General features: G+C 37.1%; 1 protein-coding gene across 10 annotated transcripts in view; it reads left to right on the top strand.

Annotated features, from left to right (window-relative positions):
• Positions 1-16,487, top strand: part of LOC148658161 (glutamate receptor 4) — an 85,557-nt gene that overhangs the window by 24,710 nt on the left and 44,360 nt on the right. For all 10 annotated transcript variants that reach the window (XR_015940033.1, XM_088639204.1, XM_088639198.1 and 7 more), the window contains one exon: positions 13,319-13,558. Coding sequence is in view for 9 of the 10 variants with exons in the window: in XM_088639204.1 (XP_088495330.1) it covers positions 13,319-13,558 (240 nt within the window). In the remaining variant the exon portion in view is untranslated. The remainder of the gene's footprint in view (positions 1-13,318; positions 13,559-16,487) is intronic.

Below are 16,487 nucleotides of genomic sequence, written 5' to 3'. Positions count from 1 at the left end.
TTATTGGTAACTGGATAGTCAAAAGCAGCTATTCACTCAATACATAGAAGTAATAGTATTGTCCAATCTGTACCAGTATACCAAAATGAAAATGCTTTTAGCTTCTGCACATTAGGAATAAGTTAAATAATTTATTAAGAAATAGTCTGTTTCCACAGTAGATATACAGTAACAATACCTTGATCCCATTAGGTTTCCACAAGACAGCTGTCACCAAACAGTAGTCACAATCAAGTGGCAAACCACAGGGATCTATCTAAGTCAGAGACAGATCAGTCCTGCTACTGCAGCTGCCTTTGAACCAGTGTTTTCGCTTAGAGGGAAAAAAGGATGCTTTTTTTTCCAAATGAGAAGATGTTGCTTTTCAGAAAGGCAGCCTGACAGAATGTCCACACTTGCTACTACAGTTTGTTCCAAATCTGACATGTACTCTGATCTGAAATCTCATCCATGACGGAGAATAAAACTGCATTCAGACTTAGACTTTCACCTGAGCCCAGTCTTTGTCAGTGAATTGGTCTGTAATTATTTCAAAGCACTTTATCTCTTTGCACTTTAACTACTTGATTGTAGATAATACATGTCCATTAAAATATCATACGGAGCTTTCTACTGCAGTATGAACATGTTGAACATATATATAGAAATCATATTGATTTTTTAAAATTTAATATGCAATGTCTTTTTATGGAGAATCTTTCTTACCATAAATGATTTTGAAAAGGGAAATATGGTTGCATGGTTGAGGAGGGAATTTCAGGAGGGAACTGTTTCAGATGAGTCTTCATTACTGAAGCCTATTTAAAATCACTCATCTACTGATGTATGTCCTTGTAGTTTCACTTAGTACTGGAGGAAAGTGCTGTGGGAGTAACCATCTTGTTTAATTTCCCAGTGGAGCCATACTGAATACAAGCACAGTATTAAAGTATTAAGGTTAGTGTTTTGAAACCTTTTCAGGAAGCTCCTACTATACACTATCATGTGCTTCATGCTAAAATACCTTTTTTCCCATATAATAATCGTATTAGTGTAAGTAATGGAAATGAGAAACTTGGTATATGGCACAAAGCCATACATTTGTGTTCCTAGTGGTTCCATGGAGACAGAATTATAGCCCAAGAGTCAAGCCTCCACTATCATCCTAAAGAACATCTCTTCTCTCTGAACACTAATCATTTTTTGTGTTCCTGTGAGTAAAAACAGACACAAGAGAATTGTAGATTATTCTGATTTACATGTTGCATCACAGTGTGAGATGCTGATATTGACATTTTAAAATGTGATTTAATTCTTTTTATACTGTAGTGTATATATTGATGGAAAAAAATGCAACATTTTCTGGAATGAGAATACTATAGTTATAGCCTATGTACTTTGACAAAAAGTTGTCAATTTGTTTTAAGCCCACTGACCAGCAATACAGCTTGTGCAGTGAGGCATTGCAACTTGCCAATCACACAAAAGCTTGTTAGGTGCACTTTTACCCAACGAGGTCCAGGTGGAACAATGCCTGATCAGGTCACCTTTAAAAAGGCCTTAAGTTAAAACTTAGGTCACTGCAAGAAAAAGGCCACTCTTAGTCAGTTTTCTGTGCATTCCATAATGCCTCGAATGTCGCCAGAAGCAAGGGAGAGGGCCACTGGCATGCTGCAGGCAGGCATGTCTGTGCCAGCATTCCCAGACATTATGGAGTAAGCCGCTCCACTGTGTCCCGACTTCAGAGAAGACTGGCAGATAACTGTCCAAGATCCAGTCTCCCTCGAGTGACCACACCAGAGCAGGACCGACACATCACACTGGTCCATCTGAAAAATCATTTCAGATCTGCCACCCATGCTGCTGCAGAAACTCCTGGGCCCCTTGCTCACACCTCCTAGACATCACACCCGACTGGCTTGGGCCAGACAGAGGCTGCGATGGACTCGTTAGCAGTGGCATCAGGTCCTCTTCACAGATGAGTCACTCTTCAGCCTGTTCCACATAGACAGGAGTTGTGTTTCTTTTTTCCATCAGTATACCTTTTTGGTTAATTAACTGTTATTAATTAATATGTTATTATTTTTTTTGTTTTGTCATTCGATACTTAAAGATATCAACTACTGAGCCTGTTTCTTAAAAAGTTTATCAAACAGGGGTAGGGCACAGCTCTTAGGCTGCACCAGAGTTAGCTAAACTGTTAGTTGACATCTCTTCTCCCTGGGCAGGACACACCCAACAAGGTACTGTACACAGACATATAAGAACATTATTGCTTATATGAGCATATATATTAGTCATATAATGATTTTAATACTTTTACCACCTTGACTTGATCATATGAAAAATTGGGTCAGTTTTGCACTTCCTGAAACTTAGTTTGTATTGTGCAGAATGTTTGACCAGTGATCCACAAGCCTGCTGCTTGAAATGGAAATGACATTACAGGTGATGACATTACTGACAGAACCAGTACTGAGTGTTTTGCATGTCTGTGGAAAGGAAGGGTTTGATTGAAATACAGAATCACTAGCTGACCAAATTCTTCATTTTTCAAAAATATTTGTGAGTACTGTTTGGGGTTCATAATACAGTTTGTTTTAGAAAATGGTGGCTACAAATAACATTTCAATTAGAATTATAAGATTGGTTTTAGAGTTCTTAAGTTATTTTCTATTATTTATTTTTGAGGAAAGTATTTTCTGCTCTTCCTTAAAATCAGCAATGGCAGGTATAGCATATCTATTCTGATACAGTATATTTATTCTGATATTCTGAACATTTTGGACAATGAAAAGAATCAAAATCAATGTTTAGCAATGTTTATGGATCAATCAGACTTTTTTTTTTCAGTTTACAGTTAATCCTCCTTGGCTCCACCTATAACCCACACTGTCCACTCCTGTCTTCCAGTCTTCTTATTCTGCTTTTTCTGGGGAACTGCATGTGAGGAAAATAATAACATAAAAAGAAATGAATAATACTGTGTGACACATGGTGACGTATTGTACGTGGACTTTTTACATTACAGGCATGTTTTTTTAATATTGTTCTTATTTAATCAAGTTGGTCTTGTGCAGTGGTGGCACACAAATATTGTTAACCCCATGTCCATATTTTCCCATTTTTAGTTTTTAGCATAGTCTAAAAACTGTACAAATTGAAAAACAAATTTGTTATGGAAAGTAGGTCTAATGAAATACATACAGTAATTACCAGCCCACATCCTGAAAAAGTCATTAATAAATTAAAAATATTTTTGCAAGATTCTTTTTTTAAGCTGGCACTCAAATGTTCATCCGTTTTGATGCTAGAAAAGCAAAGCTTTACATCAAGTGTCATTTATTTGAATGCAAATACAGTCTAATCCCAAATGAGTGAGTGTTCTTCATTTTGGAGGTCTCCTGAAGTTATTCTTCTTTGGAGGTCTGTAATGTTTTCCCTCCTGCCAAATAATTTAGTGGGGCTGAGTGATTTGACTATTGATGTTGGTCAGATTGTCCCAGTAGGGATTAACCGAGCGCATCAGTTAGACTGAAGTTCAGTAAATCTGCCTGGTGTCCTGATTGATGTAGAGCAGATGGAAGGACTTATTCTAGCGACAGTGGAAAGACCTTCCTAATAAGTTAATAATGAATATTTTCTCCAAACACTTTCTTCAATTTTTTTTGAAGAAGAGCTGATCATGACTATGACAAGTTGCAATAGTTTTATATATCCACAGCATGCAGAGAACTGCAAACTGCCACAAAGTCATAAGCTGATAAATGAAAGAAATGACATGTATTGAATTCACCTGTTTCCATTCCACCTTCTGCTGCTGCTGCTCTTATTTTGATGTAAACCTAGCTACGTTGAATCCATTACTATGCATTCCAGTTAATCTGTGTAATTCCATTGTGTAAAACATCATTAAACATTAGACAAAGTAAATGAAAAAAGGTCTTTGGAGTGCCATCACAAACGGGTGGTTTCTGACGTGAACACTGCCTGCTAGAGCCGGGCAGAGCCTGATTTACAAAGACCTATTGTAGACCTGTTCCTTTGAATGCATCACTGAAGACGTGGGGGGAAAGTGACACAGGTGTGCATGAGATTATTGTTAACATCAAAACCATGTGTAATTAAAGCGGAGAATCAGAAAAAAAATGCCAGTGAAACACAAATGAAAAACAAACAAAAAAGGAGCTAGGATTCTCAAAAGCTCCTAGAGACAGCACATTCTTAGGAAGGGTTAGTAAAGAGCAGACTTGTGTCCTTTCTTTCAGTGTTGGATTACTGCCCTTCACTTCATGTTGTGGGATTAAAGGCTTCCCTCCATGATGGGCATTCATGAAAGTAGTTCAGGTGGGTAGCTGCGTCAGCATGCGTAGGCTGCAAAGGAACAAGTAATAGGTTTATTGCATGCTGAAAAAAAGAAGAAAGAGAACACAACGTTTCGGCCGTGAAGGCTTCTTCAGGTGTGAGAGAGACAGGGCAGTAGGCAAAGGTAAAGTAGCGGGAGAACAAAGGTTGGGAGGGAGGAGGAGTGAGAGGCGGGAGCAGGGGACAGAAAGAGAGGCCAATCAAGAGGTGTGAAGTCAGAATGGGTGCAGAGAGGTGTGAAATGAAACTTCCAATGAATGGAGAAAATTTAAAAGAACAGTAGTCTGTCGTTAAGAGAAGGGAGAATGTGTGATCCTAGCTGCAGAATAAATTTAGTTTCGGTGGTCTTTCTGATGTATGAGTTCGGAAAACCGTCTTTGAGAACACAGACGGAGAGATTACAGTGGTCGTGGCCGTCAGAGGTGAAATGAGAAACAATGGGCTTGGAGAGATCTTTAATCTTCACAGCCCTGACGTGTTCTCTGAAGCGGTCTCCGAGTCGCCTTCCTGTTTCTCCAATGTAGATGGCTGGGCATTTACTGCAAGAAATACACTAAATAAGGTTGCTGGAGGTACAAGATGCTGTCTGGGTGATCAGGAATTGTCCTGAGGGGCCTTGAATGAGTGTGGTGGTGGATGTGTACTTGCAGGTGATACAGCGGTTTACCTTTGCCTACTGCCCTGTCTCTCTCACACCTGAAGAAGGCTCCACGGCCGAAACGTTGTTCTTTCTTCTTTTTTTCAGCATGGAATAAACCTATTACTTATTCATGAAAGTAACCTTTTCCTAATGGAAAAGGATATACAGTATATTAACAATACAGATTCAGATCAACCAGACATCCGTATTGAATAAAAAAGAACAAAAAGGTATGTGTTCATGAAATAGCTTGTTACTAATTAGCAGCTCATCCAGGATTAGCCAAGTTTAGACACCGGTTGTAATGAAAAAGGGGTGGTAATATAAGAAATAAGGAAAATTTAAGTGATACTGTACATCAGGTCCTGACATCAGATAGCCTCAATAGCAAAGTTTTCAGATATACTGTAAAAGTGCTTCAGTCTATAGTAAAGTAAAGTCAAGTGCGATCATGCAGCTTTTTTGTTCCTAGCACAGCTTGGTTTCAGGCAAGCAAATGACAACATAAAAGACAAGTAGCAATGTCAACCACAAGTATCTATTTACTTGCAGGTCTAACAAACTATACATGAAACACTTGGATTGCTATTTATAAATATTTACTATGAGTGTGTTCAGTACTTTGACAAAGGCCCCGTTCAACAGGAAAACTACTCTCTAAATTGGTACTAAGCCATAGGGAACCTTTCTGCCTGTGCCAAATAAATGCAACAAAATACCACAATGAGATTTTCTCCTCGTGAATTCTTCAAAAAGTAAATACATTTTTCCGAGGTTAAGGACAAAGTCCTTGTTTTAAGTTCAGACCCCAGTTGCCTGGGAAGGTCGTTAACAAAAACATAGAGATTACAAATGAGAAGTCATTCAGCCCATCCTAACCCTTTTGGTAGGTACTAATTTGGTACTAATTGATCCAAAGCCATTTCTGGAAAAAGGCCAGGGTATCTGCTTTAACAACATGAATAGGTAGTTTGTTCCATATTCTTGTAACCCTTTAGGTAAAGAGTGCAACCTGTTCATGGTTTAATTGCCCGTCTGCGTAAATTAAACTTCACAATTGGTTCATGTTTCAGTGTTCGTTTTGAAGTAATCCACCAGGTTGACTTTGTCAGAGCCTGTGAAGAGTTTGAATGAGGTGGCCTATTTTTTGAATGAAGTCTGATTTTGAACAAAGTCTGACCTCTAAAAAGTACACCCACTCACAGCTGTGTTGCTTTCGGCTTTGGGGTTAGAAAGTAAGAGAAAATGGCCGAATGTTCCCTGATAAACTGAGCTGGTCTCATGGACCAGTCATTCACCTCTTAGCTTGTGATTTCTTTACTGTATATCTTTTGCACAGTTCTCTGCCTACTTGTACAGTACCTCCTACTCAAATGGGTTTAGGTTAAGTGTACATGGCCTGCAGCACCTCTGCTTCACAGTTCAGTCTTTATTGAACTAAGTGGTGATTAGGATGTTCAGTGGCCATAGAATTAGCCATATACTGTAGGTATCCTTAATACCCTTTTGGCACATAACAGTTTGATGTGGACTATTACCTAACAGTGCCATCTGCCATGAGAACAGTTTAACCCACCCAATACAATATATATGGAAATTTAGCAGTATCTAAGGAACCATCCTAGTGTACAGTCATTCTTTTCATCTGTACAGTATTTTACTTAGACTCACAAAACGAAACTTTGTTGAAAGCTGACAGAACTGCTTTTTTCATCAGCAGGACAGTTACTCCTTTAGGAATGGCGATCTCTGGAACCCAATATTGTTCTTGTGCCCGATTTCAAAATGACTTTTCAAGGATGAAGAAGCTATTCTGTGCTTCCCGGCATGATGTTGTCAAATTAAAAATGTTCTTTACAAAATACAATTATTTTCCAAGGGTGTTCTGCAGATGTTTGGAATATTGACAAACCATTGCTGAATCCCCTGGATCAGCAGCATATAAGCTAAATGGAAGAGGTCCCTAACACTCAGAGCAACTGAGACATCATAAGATTTAAGACAATCAGGATTTACTAAATAGAAGCCAAACCAATGAATGAGAATACCACTAATCCCTAAATATTTTCTGTGTGATCTTATGAAGTGCCTTGATTGATTCAAGAACCACAAGTCAGAACTAATCAGCAGCTCATTAACTAATTTAACAAGGGTGGTTTCAGTATTATGCCATTGTCTAAACCCCAAATGGAAAGGATCAGAGTTTAAAATTGAGCTGTAATTGTAAGCTCCAAATTAGAAATTTTAGAATGAAAATAAGGTAGTATTTATTAAACATTTTGGGGTCCAGATCAGTTTTTTTGTTATCACATGTGCGATATTGTAGCTGCAGGCTTTAGGCCCAGAGATACAAGACCAGATTTCAAGGACTCATGGATGAGGTCAGTAATACAGTTAAACTCATCCAATTTATTTTTTTAATTCTCCCAACCCTCATATGCAACATGTGCTGTACCTACAGTATATGAGCAAGGCTGTACAGTACAATGACACCTGAGTGTTTGAAGATGAAGATGGGAGAGACTGTCCCTTTAACACCAGCTGTTCTACAGGCCTTTTCTTCAGGTTGTCTGCTCCTCTAGCTATCCCAATTTTAAAGAAAATGGTTGCAATAATTCCAGTCCTTTTTGCCACTTTGAATAAATGCTCAAACCACTTCATTATTCTGTTTTTGATCTGTACTGAACAGTGTAACAGTTTCATGCAATTTCTTCATACTGAAACACTCAGTAATAATCAGTTGCTGGTTTACCTTCTGCAATCGTGTTTTCTACACCCACTCTTGCTTGACCATTTTTGGGTTTCTCTCATTTTCCCTTTTATGTGCGCAGCTAAGTAGCTAAAATGAGACCTGCTACCAGTGTTTCGGGCTTCATTCCTTTTGTCTTTACCCAGATCTTGTTTCTTTGCTTTTCGTCCATTAAGTAGGAACTGTGCTATCAATAATTTGTTTCTCCATCAGAATGTAAGGTCTTAGCCCCTTTATGTATATACAGTATTTACTGAATCATAAAGCTGACAAAAACATGTAATGGGTTTTAAAGAAAGTAAATAATTTAAATATTGCTGTTTTTTAAAAAAATGTGCTGGCCATTTTTGGTTTTCATTGTATTTGTTATATTGGTTGTTATATTAAAGTGGTATTGCTTGTGTTACACTTTCCACTATTACAAAAATGATGAAAATGCACATTTTCTTTATTTTTCTTCATAATTGAACTAGAATAGGTTTCACAGCGAATTGTTGTGAGCTGAGAGTGGTTGCTTGGGGGAAAAAAAACAGTGTTCCTGGAACTTGTTTTTAAATCCTAAAACTAGCCTGTCTGTAGTTGCCAGAACGATCAGTGCTTTTCTATATAATTCACCAGAAATGGTCCCATGTGGCTAATTGAAAAGGTTTTATTCTCTGAGAGAAAAGTGAGACTCCAAACAAATGTAGATTTAAGTGATTGTTCTCTCTTGTAAATGCATGAAAACAATCAGGCAATCAAGTGAAAGCAAAATGCAGTAACATACCCCATAAATTTCCATACCAAAGAACCATAGATGAATTCTTAAAATAAAGAAATAATTACTTTTCACAATATTTCTGAGCTGGCCTGAAAATGGATTACCTTACAGCAGTAGTGGGAGTTATCGCCATTGTTCCTTTCATTCACTCTAAATTAGACATGTCAGACGTGTCTAAAAATATTAAATTGCATTTTCTTCCTTTCTCAAGAAAAGAGCATGTGAAAATATACAGTATTTTCATTTCAAAGAGCATTCAAATGAAATGACATAAAGTACTTTGTATTTACTGTATAAAGCCAACAAAATTCTGGGTGTGACTTTCTTTTGGTTCTCTTGATTCCTTTTGTTGAATAGAGAACATCGGGAGGCTGTGTCCTTTGCAAATTGTATCTGAAAAGATCTTAGATGAATCCAGTTTAATGGTTTGGGGAGCTTTTTCTCCTGCTTGTTTTTATAAAAGTAGAGCACAGCACATTGTCAAATTTTGGAAGCAGATTTTAGCATGTTTCATTTCCAGCACTGTGCCCAAGGGCTTTGAATTCTCAACCTGTGCCCCCTAAGCTATCCATGGGATTGCTCCCCACCAGAGTCAGTTTGGATTAAGAAGGGACTTGACTGAAAATTCATTCCTCAGTATGGCATGCCATTCCTACTTTTATTTTACCAGAATGCATTATCTTGTGATCTTTGTTTTCAGCTTAATGAGTTACATGGGTGGCTGTCTTGCTGAACATAAAACATACAGTGCCTTTATAGTGCAATACCAACAGTAATACATGTTCATTATATACTGTAGCATTATTTTCTTTCATTACACTGGTGGACAAATGACATACAGGACTCTGTTATATACAGTATATAAAATATTATCACAGAAAACCTACACAAAAGTACAGCTCTATAAGACATTTCCAGTGAGCAACATGACAAATATTGTCAAATATTACAAAGTAGCCTCAGGTGTGATGTCCTTGAATATGATCAGAATCCTGGCAGTGGTGACACATAGACATGACCAGCACTGGACAGACTGCTGCAGGATGTTCAATCGTTCTTTCTGAGCACCAGCAACCTCCAGACTAAGGGTGGACAGTTGCAGGTGTAGGCGAGTTGGTCTCACAGATTGTTTTCTACCATTGTAACTCTAGTATTGTGTGATTTTACTCTGCCCTGCTGTAAAATAAAACATTCGGCATTGCCCTGCAAGAACAAAACAAAACTCTTGGCTAAAAGAATAATCAATGTATCACTAAGCAGCAAGTTTTGTCACTTTCTAGCTAGAGGAGTTTCTTCAAAATATAATCACATTTTTTTTAGCTCTACTAGTTGGTCTAAACAATGCAATAATCAACATAATTTCCATCACAATGCCTGCATACCGTGTGTTATCTTCCATCAGGTTTAGCAAGGGCAAGACAACATCCACTGGTGAATTAAACACTCCACGTTTCTCTCTGCTGCCAGGTCTAATGTTATTTGGCAATTTAATCCATCATCTGTGAGCATGATATCCCCTGAATGAATCCACATATTTTTCACACATACAGTATGGCAAGTTCAGTCATTTGGCTGTGTCCACTACACTCTGAAAAAATGATACAGATAAATCAGATCACATGATAGTCCACTGACGGCAATCTCCACCACTTGTACAGAGCATAGCTGTATCTTTCACTGCTCTTGCATTAATTAAAATCATGTATTTTTCAAAGGCTATTTATTTAGATTCTTAATGAACTTGTTTTGGCAATTGTAACTAAACTTAAATACCAAACACTGATAACTGGGCATGTTAATGAAATCACATGACTCAAACTCAGCATTTTGCTGTCCCAAGGAACAACCCTACTGAAACAATCAACAAACCCATCTGCTCACTATTTAAATGTAAATAGTTTTACAAATATGCCCAGTGAGCTGCAGGTACCAATGGGTACAGTGTGTAATAAGCAAGTGTATGCCCTGTACATTAGTAAAATACACTGTTGCTTTTAAATTGTGTATTTTGTTGTATCAGTAGGTAAATGGATCATTTTTTCTTCCTTTGTACAGTATACAGTATTACAGCATATTGATTTAAAGGTTCATTTTTAACTTGAAATAGCCTTTTCTCCATCAGGTATTTAGATAAGTTTTCGTAGTTTACCAAAGAAGCATGGAAACTGGACAAAAAACAATAGTAAAGTCACAAACTAATAAAATATATGTACAGAATAAAATAATATCTATATTTGATAGTATGAGAGTAGTTATACCAAAATTCATGTTTCCAAATAATTATGGAAGCAAGGTTTGGTTTTTTTTTCCTATTCCAAAACTGTTCACCTACAGTAAATGTACTTATTTATCATGTGCACAGATCGTGCTCCTCAAAAATATACCGTGTGTTAAGTAAACGTTTGTCAATCAAGAACATTGACTGGCAAAAAACATTTAAAAAATGAGAGTATTTTTTAGATATACAGTACACTCACAACTTTCACCTTGAAGCAGGCTGGGGAAATATTTAACATACAGTACTTTAGGTGTTTCAGGTACAGGTTTCAGGTACTGTACCTTCCTGGATTTCTGTGCATATACAGTACCTGTACCTGTATACCTGTGTGTTCCATGATTGTGGTCAAAGGTAGATAGTTAAGATATGGACCCCCAAAAATTTGATCCGACATCAACTTACGTCCAAACAATGACACTGTGTCATTTCAGTGGGACAAAGGATATACAGATGGAAGGATACTACAGGGATTTTTAATACACTCAAGGGAATTTTTCACATGGTTGAATGTCTTCTATGGACAATTTACCTCTCGCCCTAAGATTACTGAAGAAACTTGGCTCCTGGTGCTGTATTATACTGTATATAGAAATATGTTTTGGAACATTTGTGAGATGAAATGCCTCTGTTAATGTTCTGTTTTCTGGATTCTTTTTACACCATTCCATTGAAATTTCCATTCCCATTTGCTACAGAAGCTGATTTGCTAGTGACACTGGTATTAATTGTAAAAGAGACCAAACTTTAACAGAAACAATTTATAAAAAACAGTTAATAAAACAATATTTACTAGGCAAAATCTTAATTAATGTTTCAGTTCTGCCAAAGGCAGTTCAGTATAAATAACAAAATAATTTGCAAAAATATATCTGAGTTATATGCTTTAATTTATTTACTGTATGTTTATGTGCTCCAGGAAATAAAAGTGTATTTTCTGAAGGAATAATTTAATTCTACTTATATTTAAATTATTTTTAATTATTTCTGTACTATATTATGCATAATTGAGGGTCAGGTTGTTAAAACTGAAAGCTGAAAGGCTTGCAAGATTCTCAGGCAAAATCTCTGCCAGTAAAGCATGTTTTTTGTGTGGCTACAAATAATCTAAACTGCACTGCAGCTCTCATTATACAGAAGCCTGACTTAAGGTTGGATGTGAATAAATAGTGCAACTGCTCATTAAAATTTTTGACATGTATTCTAAAAGGAGACAATTATCTATTAAAAGATACCAAGATATTTAAAGAGCTAGTCCCTGGAATGCTCATCTCAGACTGCTCTCTGATGTACTAGAACATGTTGTGGAATTGTATTTTACCTTGAGAGATTATTTGTGTTGTAATGTATGTCTTCTGCATACAGTATATTTAAAGTTGCATTATTTGTCTCTGCTGTATATTTATGGACACAGGATATTTAATGTATCAGTGTTGGCCGAGTAAGAAACATTGATGTAATCTCCTGTATGTGATGGACAAATGCACTGATACATTGCACGCAACATAGGCAGACCCCAAGTATAGCAAAGTTGGTCCTGTGTAACTCATTTATATACACACACCCAAAGGATTAGAACTGCTACAGTACTTCCAACCAGGGATTTACTGCACAGTTATAAGAAAAGCAAACTCTGAGGTGTTCATAATTTTCATGTTATCTACAGCTGCATTCCTGCTCCCTGTAATGAGTCTTAATCACTGTTAGGCCTGCTCTCCTCGTCACAGCATGTGGTGTGTAGCATAGGTATTATGTGTAAGTGATAGCACTTGTGAAGTTAAAAGCACTCGGTAGTACTTTGTTCTTGCTATCCTGCTCTATAGAACAACACAACTAAATAATATAACTGTTCAAATATTGTTTACAACTGGAAAGGAGTAAACCCTTCACTAGTTCAGGTGGGTAGCTGCGTCAGCATGCGTAGGCTGAAAAGGAACAAGTAATAGGTTTATTCCATGCTGAAAAGAGAAGAAAGAAAACACAACATTTCGGCAGTGGAGCCTTCTTCAGGTGTGAGAAAGACAAGGCAGTAAGCAAAGGTAATGTAGCAGAGAACAAAAGCTGGGAGAGAGGAGAAGCGAGGGGCGGGAGCAGGGGACAGAAAGAGAGGCCAGTCAGGTAGTGTGAAGTCAGGATGGGTGAAGAGAGGTGTGAAATGAAACCTACAATGAATAGAGAGAATTAGACGAAAAGTAGTCTGTCGTTGAGAGAAGGGGAAAGCTATGATCCTAGCTGCAGGAGAATTTTAGTTTCTGTAGTCTTTCTGATGTTGGAGTTCGGAAAACCTTCTTTGAGAACACAGACGGAGAGATTAGTGTGATCACGTGGGACCTTCAGTAGGACCTCTTCTTTTAACAAGTTATAAAATTCCAAATAATGAAAATCAAAATGTGTTGTGACTGTAGCGTGCACACTTTATGTACAGTGGTCTGCTGTACCACCTTGGACAGCATCTGGTTATTTAGAATGCATGCACTTTTGTTGAAAATAGACAAAACCTGATACAGAGGCTAGAGACCCCCTTTTAATCCCCCGTTTCTCTTTCCACAGTTTGTTCGCAATATTCCCGGGGAGTTTTTGCGATCTTCGGCCTGTACGACAAGCGCTCGGTGCACACCCTGACCTCATTCTGCAGCGCCCTTCACATCTCGCTCATCACACCCAGCTTCCCCACGGAAGGCGAGAGCCAGTTTGTACTACAACTGCGGCCCTCTTTAAGAGGGGCCCTTCTCAGCCTCTTAGACCACTATGACTGGAACCGCTTTGTCTTTCTCTATGACACAGACCGGGGTGAGTATACAACCCAGTTCATTCTGTCACTGTGGCGGTGTCGTGATGGAAGTGCTGCTTCCTGTCATGGTTGAAAAGGAATCAATGAGCAAGAGATTTCAAAATCTCTTCGTAGAAATATCTACGGTATGCTTGAATGCACCAGCCAAGCTCCACTAGACAGCTGGGCCTTTGCAACGGCCTGAAAGAGCAAAGGAGCTAGAAACAGTATTTTATCTGCAAATTAATTAGAGAAGGAAGGTGGTGGGATTTAGCCTTGTCAGGTTTTATTAAATGGTATTGGAGTGAATCCAGTTGCAAGTTAATGTGTTAGAGTTATATACAATTAAGAAGGGGAGATTGGGAGATTGCTAAAAGCAGAGCACGTTTCCATTAGATAAAGGTGTTTTATGAACCTTATTATTGATAAAATAGCTTGTGAGCTTTTCTCAATGGACTCGGATGTTTTGAAACTAATGAGCATCTCTGGTTTGAAAACATTTATGATTGTGTTGCAGTGCACTCCAAAAATAATCGTCTGACCCCCCACCTTAATGTTATATAATCTTTATTTTCTTGCAGAATTTTTTCCACTAACTGTCTGCTTTTCATTTTTTACTGGCACTTAAAATCTATTTACTGAAGCAAGCAGCACTTAAAAAAAAAATTCCTGTATAAAGACCTAAGAACATGAAAATGTAATGTGAAAATATTTACATTCATCCAGTCTATACTATAATCTTTTCTCATACATGTTATATTTTTTTATATTTAGATTTAATCTAGTATCATATTTGTTTTTATAAACGTTCTGTTACAATATTGATGCAGTATATAGTCATTTATTATAATATTTATAGTAATATTTAACAGTTTCCTTTGATTCATATGCAGTGCATTAAATAATACTTTATGTAGCCATGCATACAATAATTCAGCAACTCACAAATATGCCATTTCTTTATACTGATTTGTGTGTTAGAAACATCACTTCAGGGTATAAATAGCTTACTGCATAAGTGCAGGGTAAAATATTCAAATGGGTTTGTGTATGTTTCTTTTAAACTTTGTGAGAGCTTTACCAAAGTGCCTCTTGCCTATATACAGTATATATAAACTGTTTTCGTTTAAAGATACCATAAATCTATGAAAATACAAAAATAATCATCTTGACCAGTTCAACCCACCATAGTCAACAAAACAGTAACTGAGTGAACCTCGGAAATCTGATGGGAAAGAGTTTATAGAAGATTCTGTGGTTTGTGTACTGTATATGTGTGTATGAATTTCACAGTTCTCTACGTTCAAGTTTCTTATTAAATACTGCAATATATTTGAAAATTCGATCTGTTCATATTTATATCAGAATCTCCCAAAACTGTTCTCACTGAAGGGCTGAAAAAACTGTGGAGATGTTAAAAGTCACTGAAATGTGAAACATCTACAGAAGAAAGCTCTGATGATGGATGGCCATATTCTACAGGCTAGGTGTTCTTTGTATGGGAAATTCTGAGTTTATGAGGCTCTCCTCTCCATGTAATTCACTTGTAAGCAAACCCCTGTGGAACACTATTGCCACCTATTGGACATCCAGATATAAAATGACAGAATTATATGATATTGGGATGGCCTCCAGTCCTTCAAGTATCATTTGCTGCAATTCAATTTATTTTCAGTTTCCATTAGTTAGTCTACATATTTTATGTCTGAGTAAAGAAATCAACATTTTCAATCATTTATAACAGGATCTTTCATCATAATTCCACCATAACCCAAAACATAACACAAAGCACTGAATGATAAACATTCAGTTTAGCACTTGTATCTTGAATATTAGTCTGTCTAAACTAAGTTTGTATATATGTCACATTTGTGGGAAGAACTTCCAAAATAATACACCGTTTATTTAACATATACTGTATATATAATGGTTTATATTGCCTAGAAAAGAAATATAAGGCATATTCCTAAATACAGGTCATAGGTTTATTCCATGCTGAAAAGAGAAGAAAGAAAACACAACAATGTTTTGGTGATGGAGCCTTCTTCGTATGTGTTCCTAAATACTTGCACTTAATACCTTTACTTTCATTAAGCTTTTTGGTTCTGGAAACCACATTGTATTAATGTACTATATACTGTATATATAAAAACAGCATTCTAAGAATATAAGATGACAACATATATATCTCTGAGCATTAAGCACAGCATTAGCTAAATACAAGATTTTAAATATCTTCTATTAAATTCATACTAATCAGAGTTGCTTAGCATTTAGTGGAGTAATTTGTTAATTTCTCAGCAAAAATGCAATTGGTATTTTTTGCAGTTAGAATCGTGAGTGTCTGTTCATGAAAAGTATGGCCCAGAATAACCTTGATCTTGATCGAGCCACACCAGGCAGGGCTCTGTATATTCATGCAACATTAGTGTTCGGTAAGCTTTAAGATCCACTGACAGGTTGCCTTTTTTGACCTTTTGAGCAGCAGAGCTGTGAGAAGATGTGCCTGTGGATTGGGAGACAACAGGCATGATCTAGAGTCACCCTTGTGTAAGCAATACACCAAACAGTCAGCAGGAGAAGAGGGTTTTTTCATGTCTGTGTACCCTGTGTAGCAGAAGGTGCCCACAGGTGATGCACACTAACACAAGCTGTCTCTCTGTTGAGCCCTAGACTATGAGGAGAGTAAGAGGATACGGTAGAAGAAGGAGGAAGTATTACTTCATAACATTTAGAGTGAATGGAAGTTAGGGAAAAATATATACAGTACACAGTATATGAGAATAAGAAAAAAATAAAGAAGTGCTAAGCGTGTTTTTGATACTGAGCAGTGAGACAGGCTTCAAACAGAAGCCGAAACAGTGCCGGTCTCAATTCAATTCAACTTTATTTGTCATTATACTTACACAGTATCATGAAAAGTGTTTCTCATTCAATTCAATTCAATTC

This window comes from Lepisosteus platostomus, chromosome 7 (assembly GCF_059453375.1).
Source record: "Lepisosteus platostomus isolate fLepPlt1 chromosome 7, fLepPlt1.hap1, whole genome shotgun sequence".
NCBI classification, from domain to species: Eukaryota; Metazoa; Chordata; class Actinopteri; order Semionotiformes; family Lepisosteidae; genus Lepisosteus; species Lepisosteus platostomus.
Note: the sequence above shows the minus strand (reverse complement) of the source record. Positions and strands in the feature narration are given on the sequence as shown.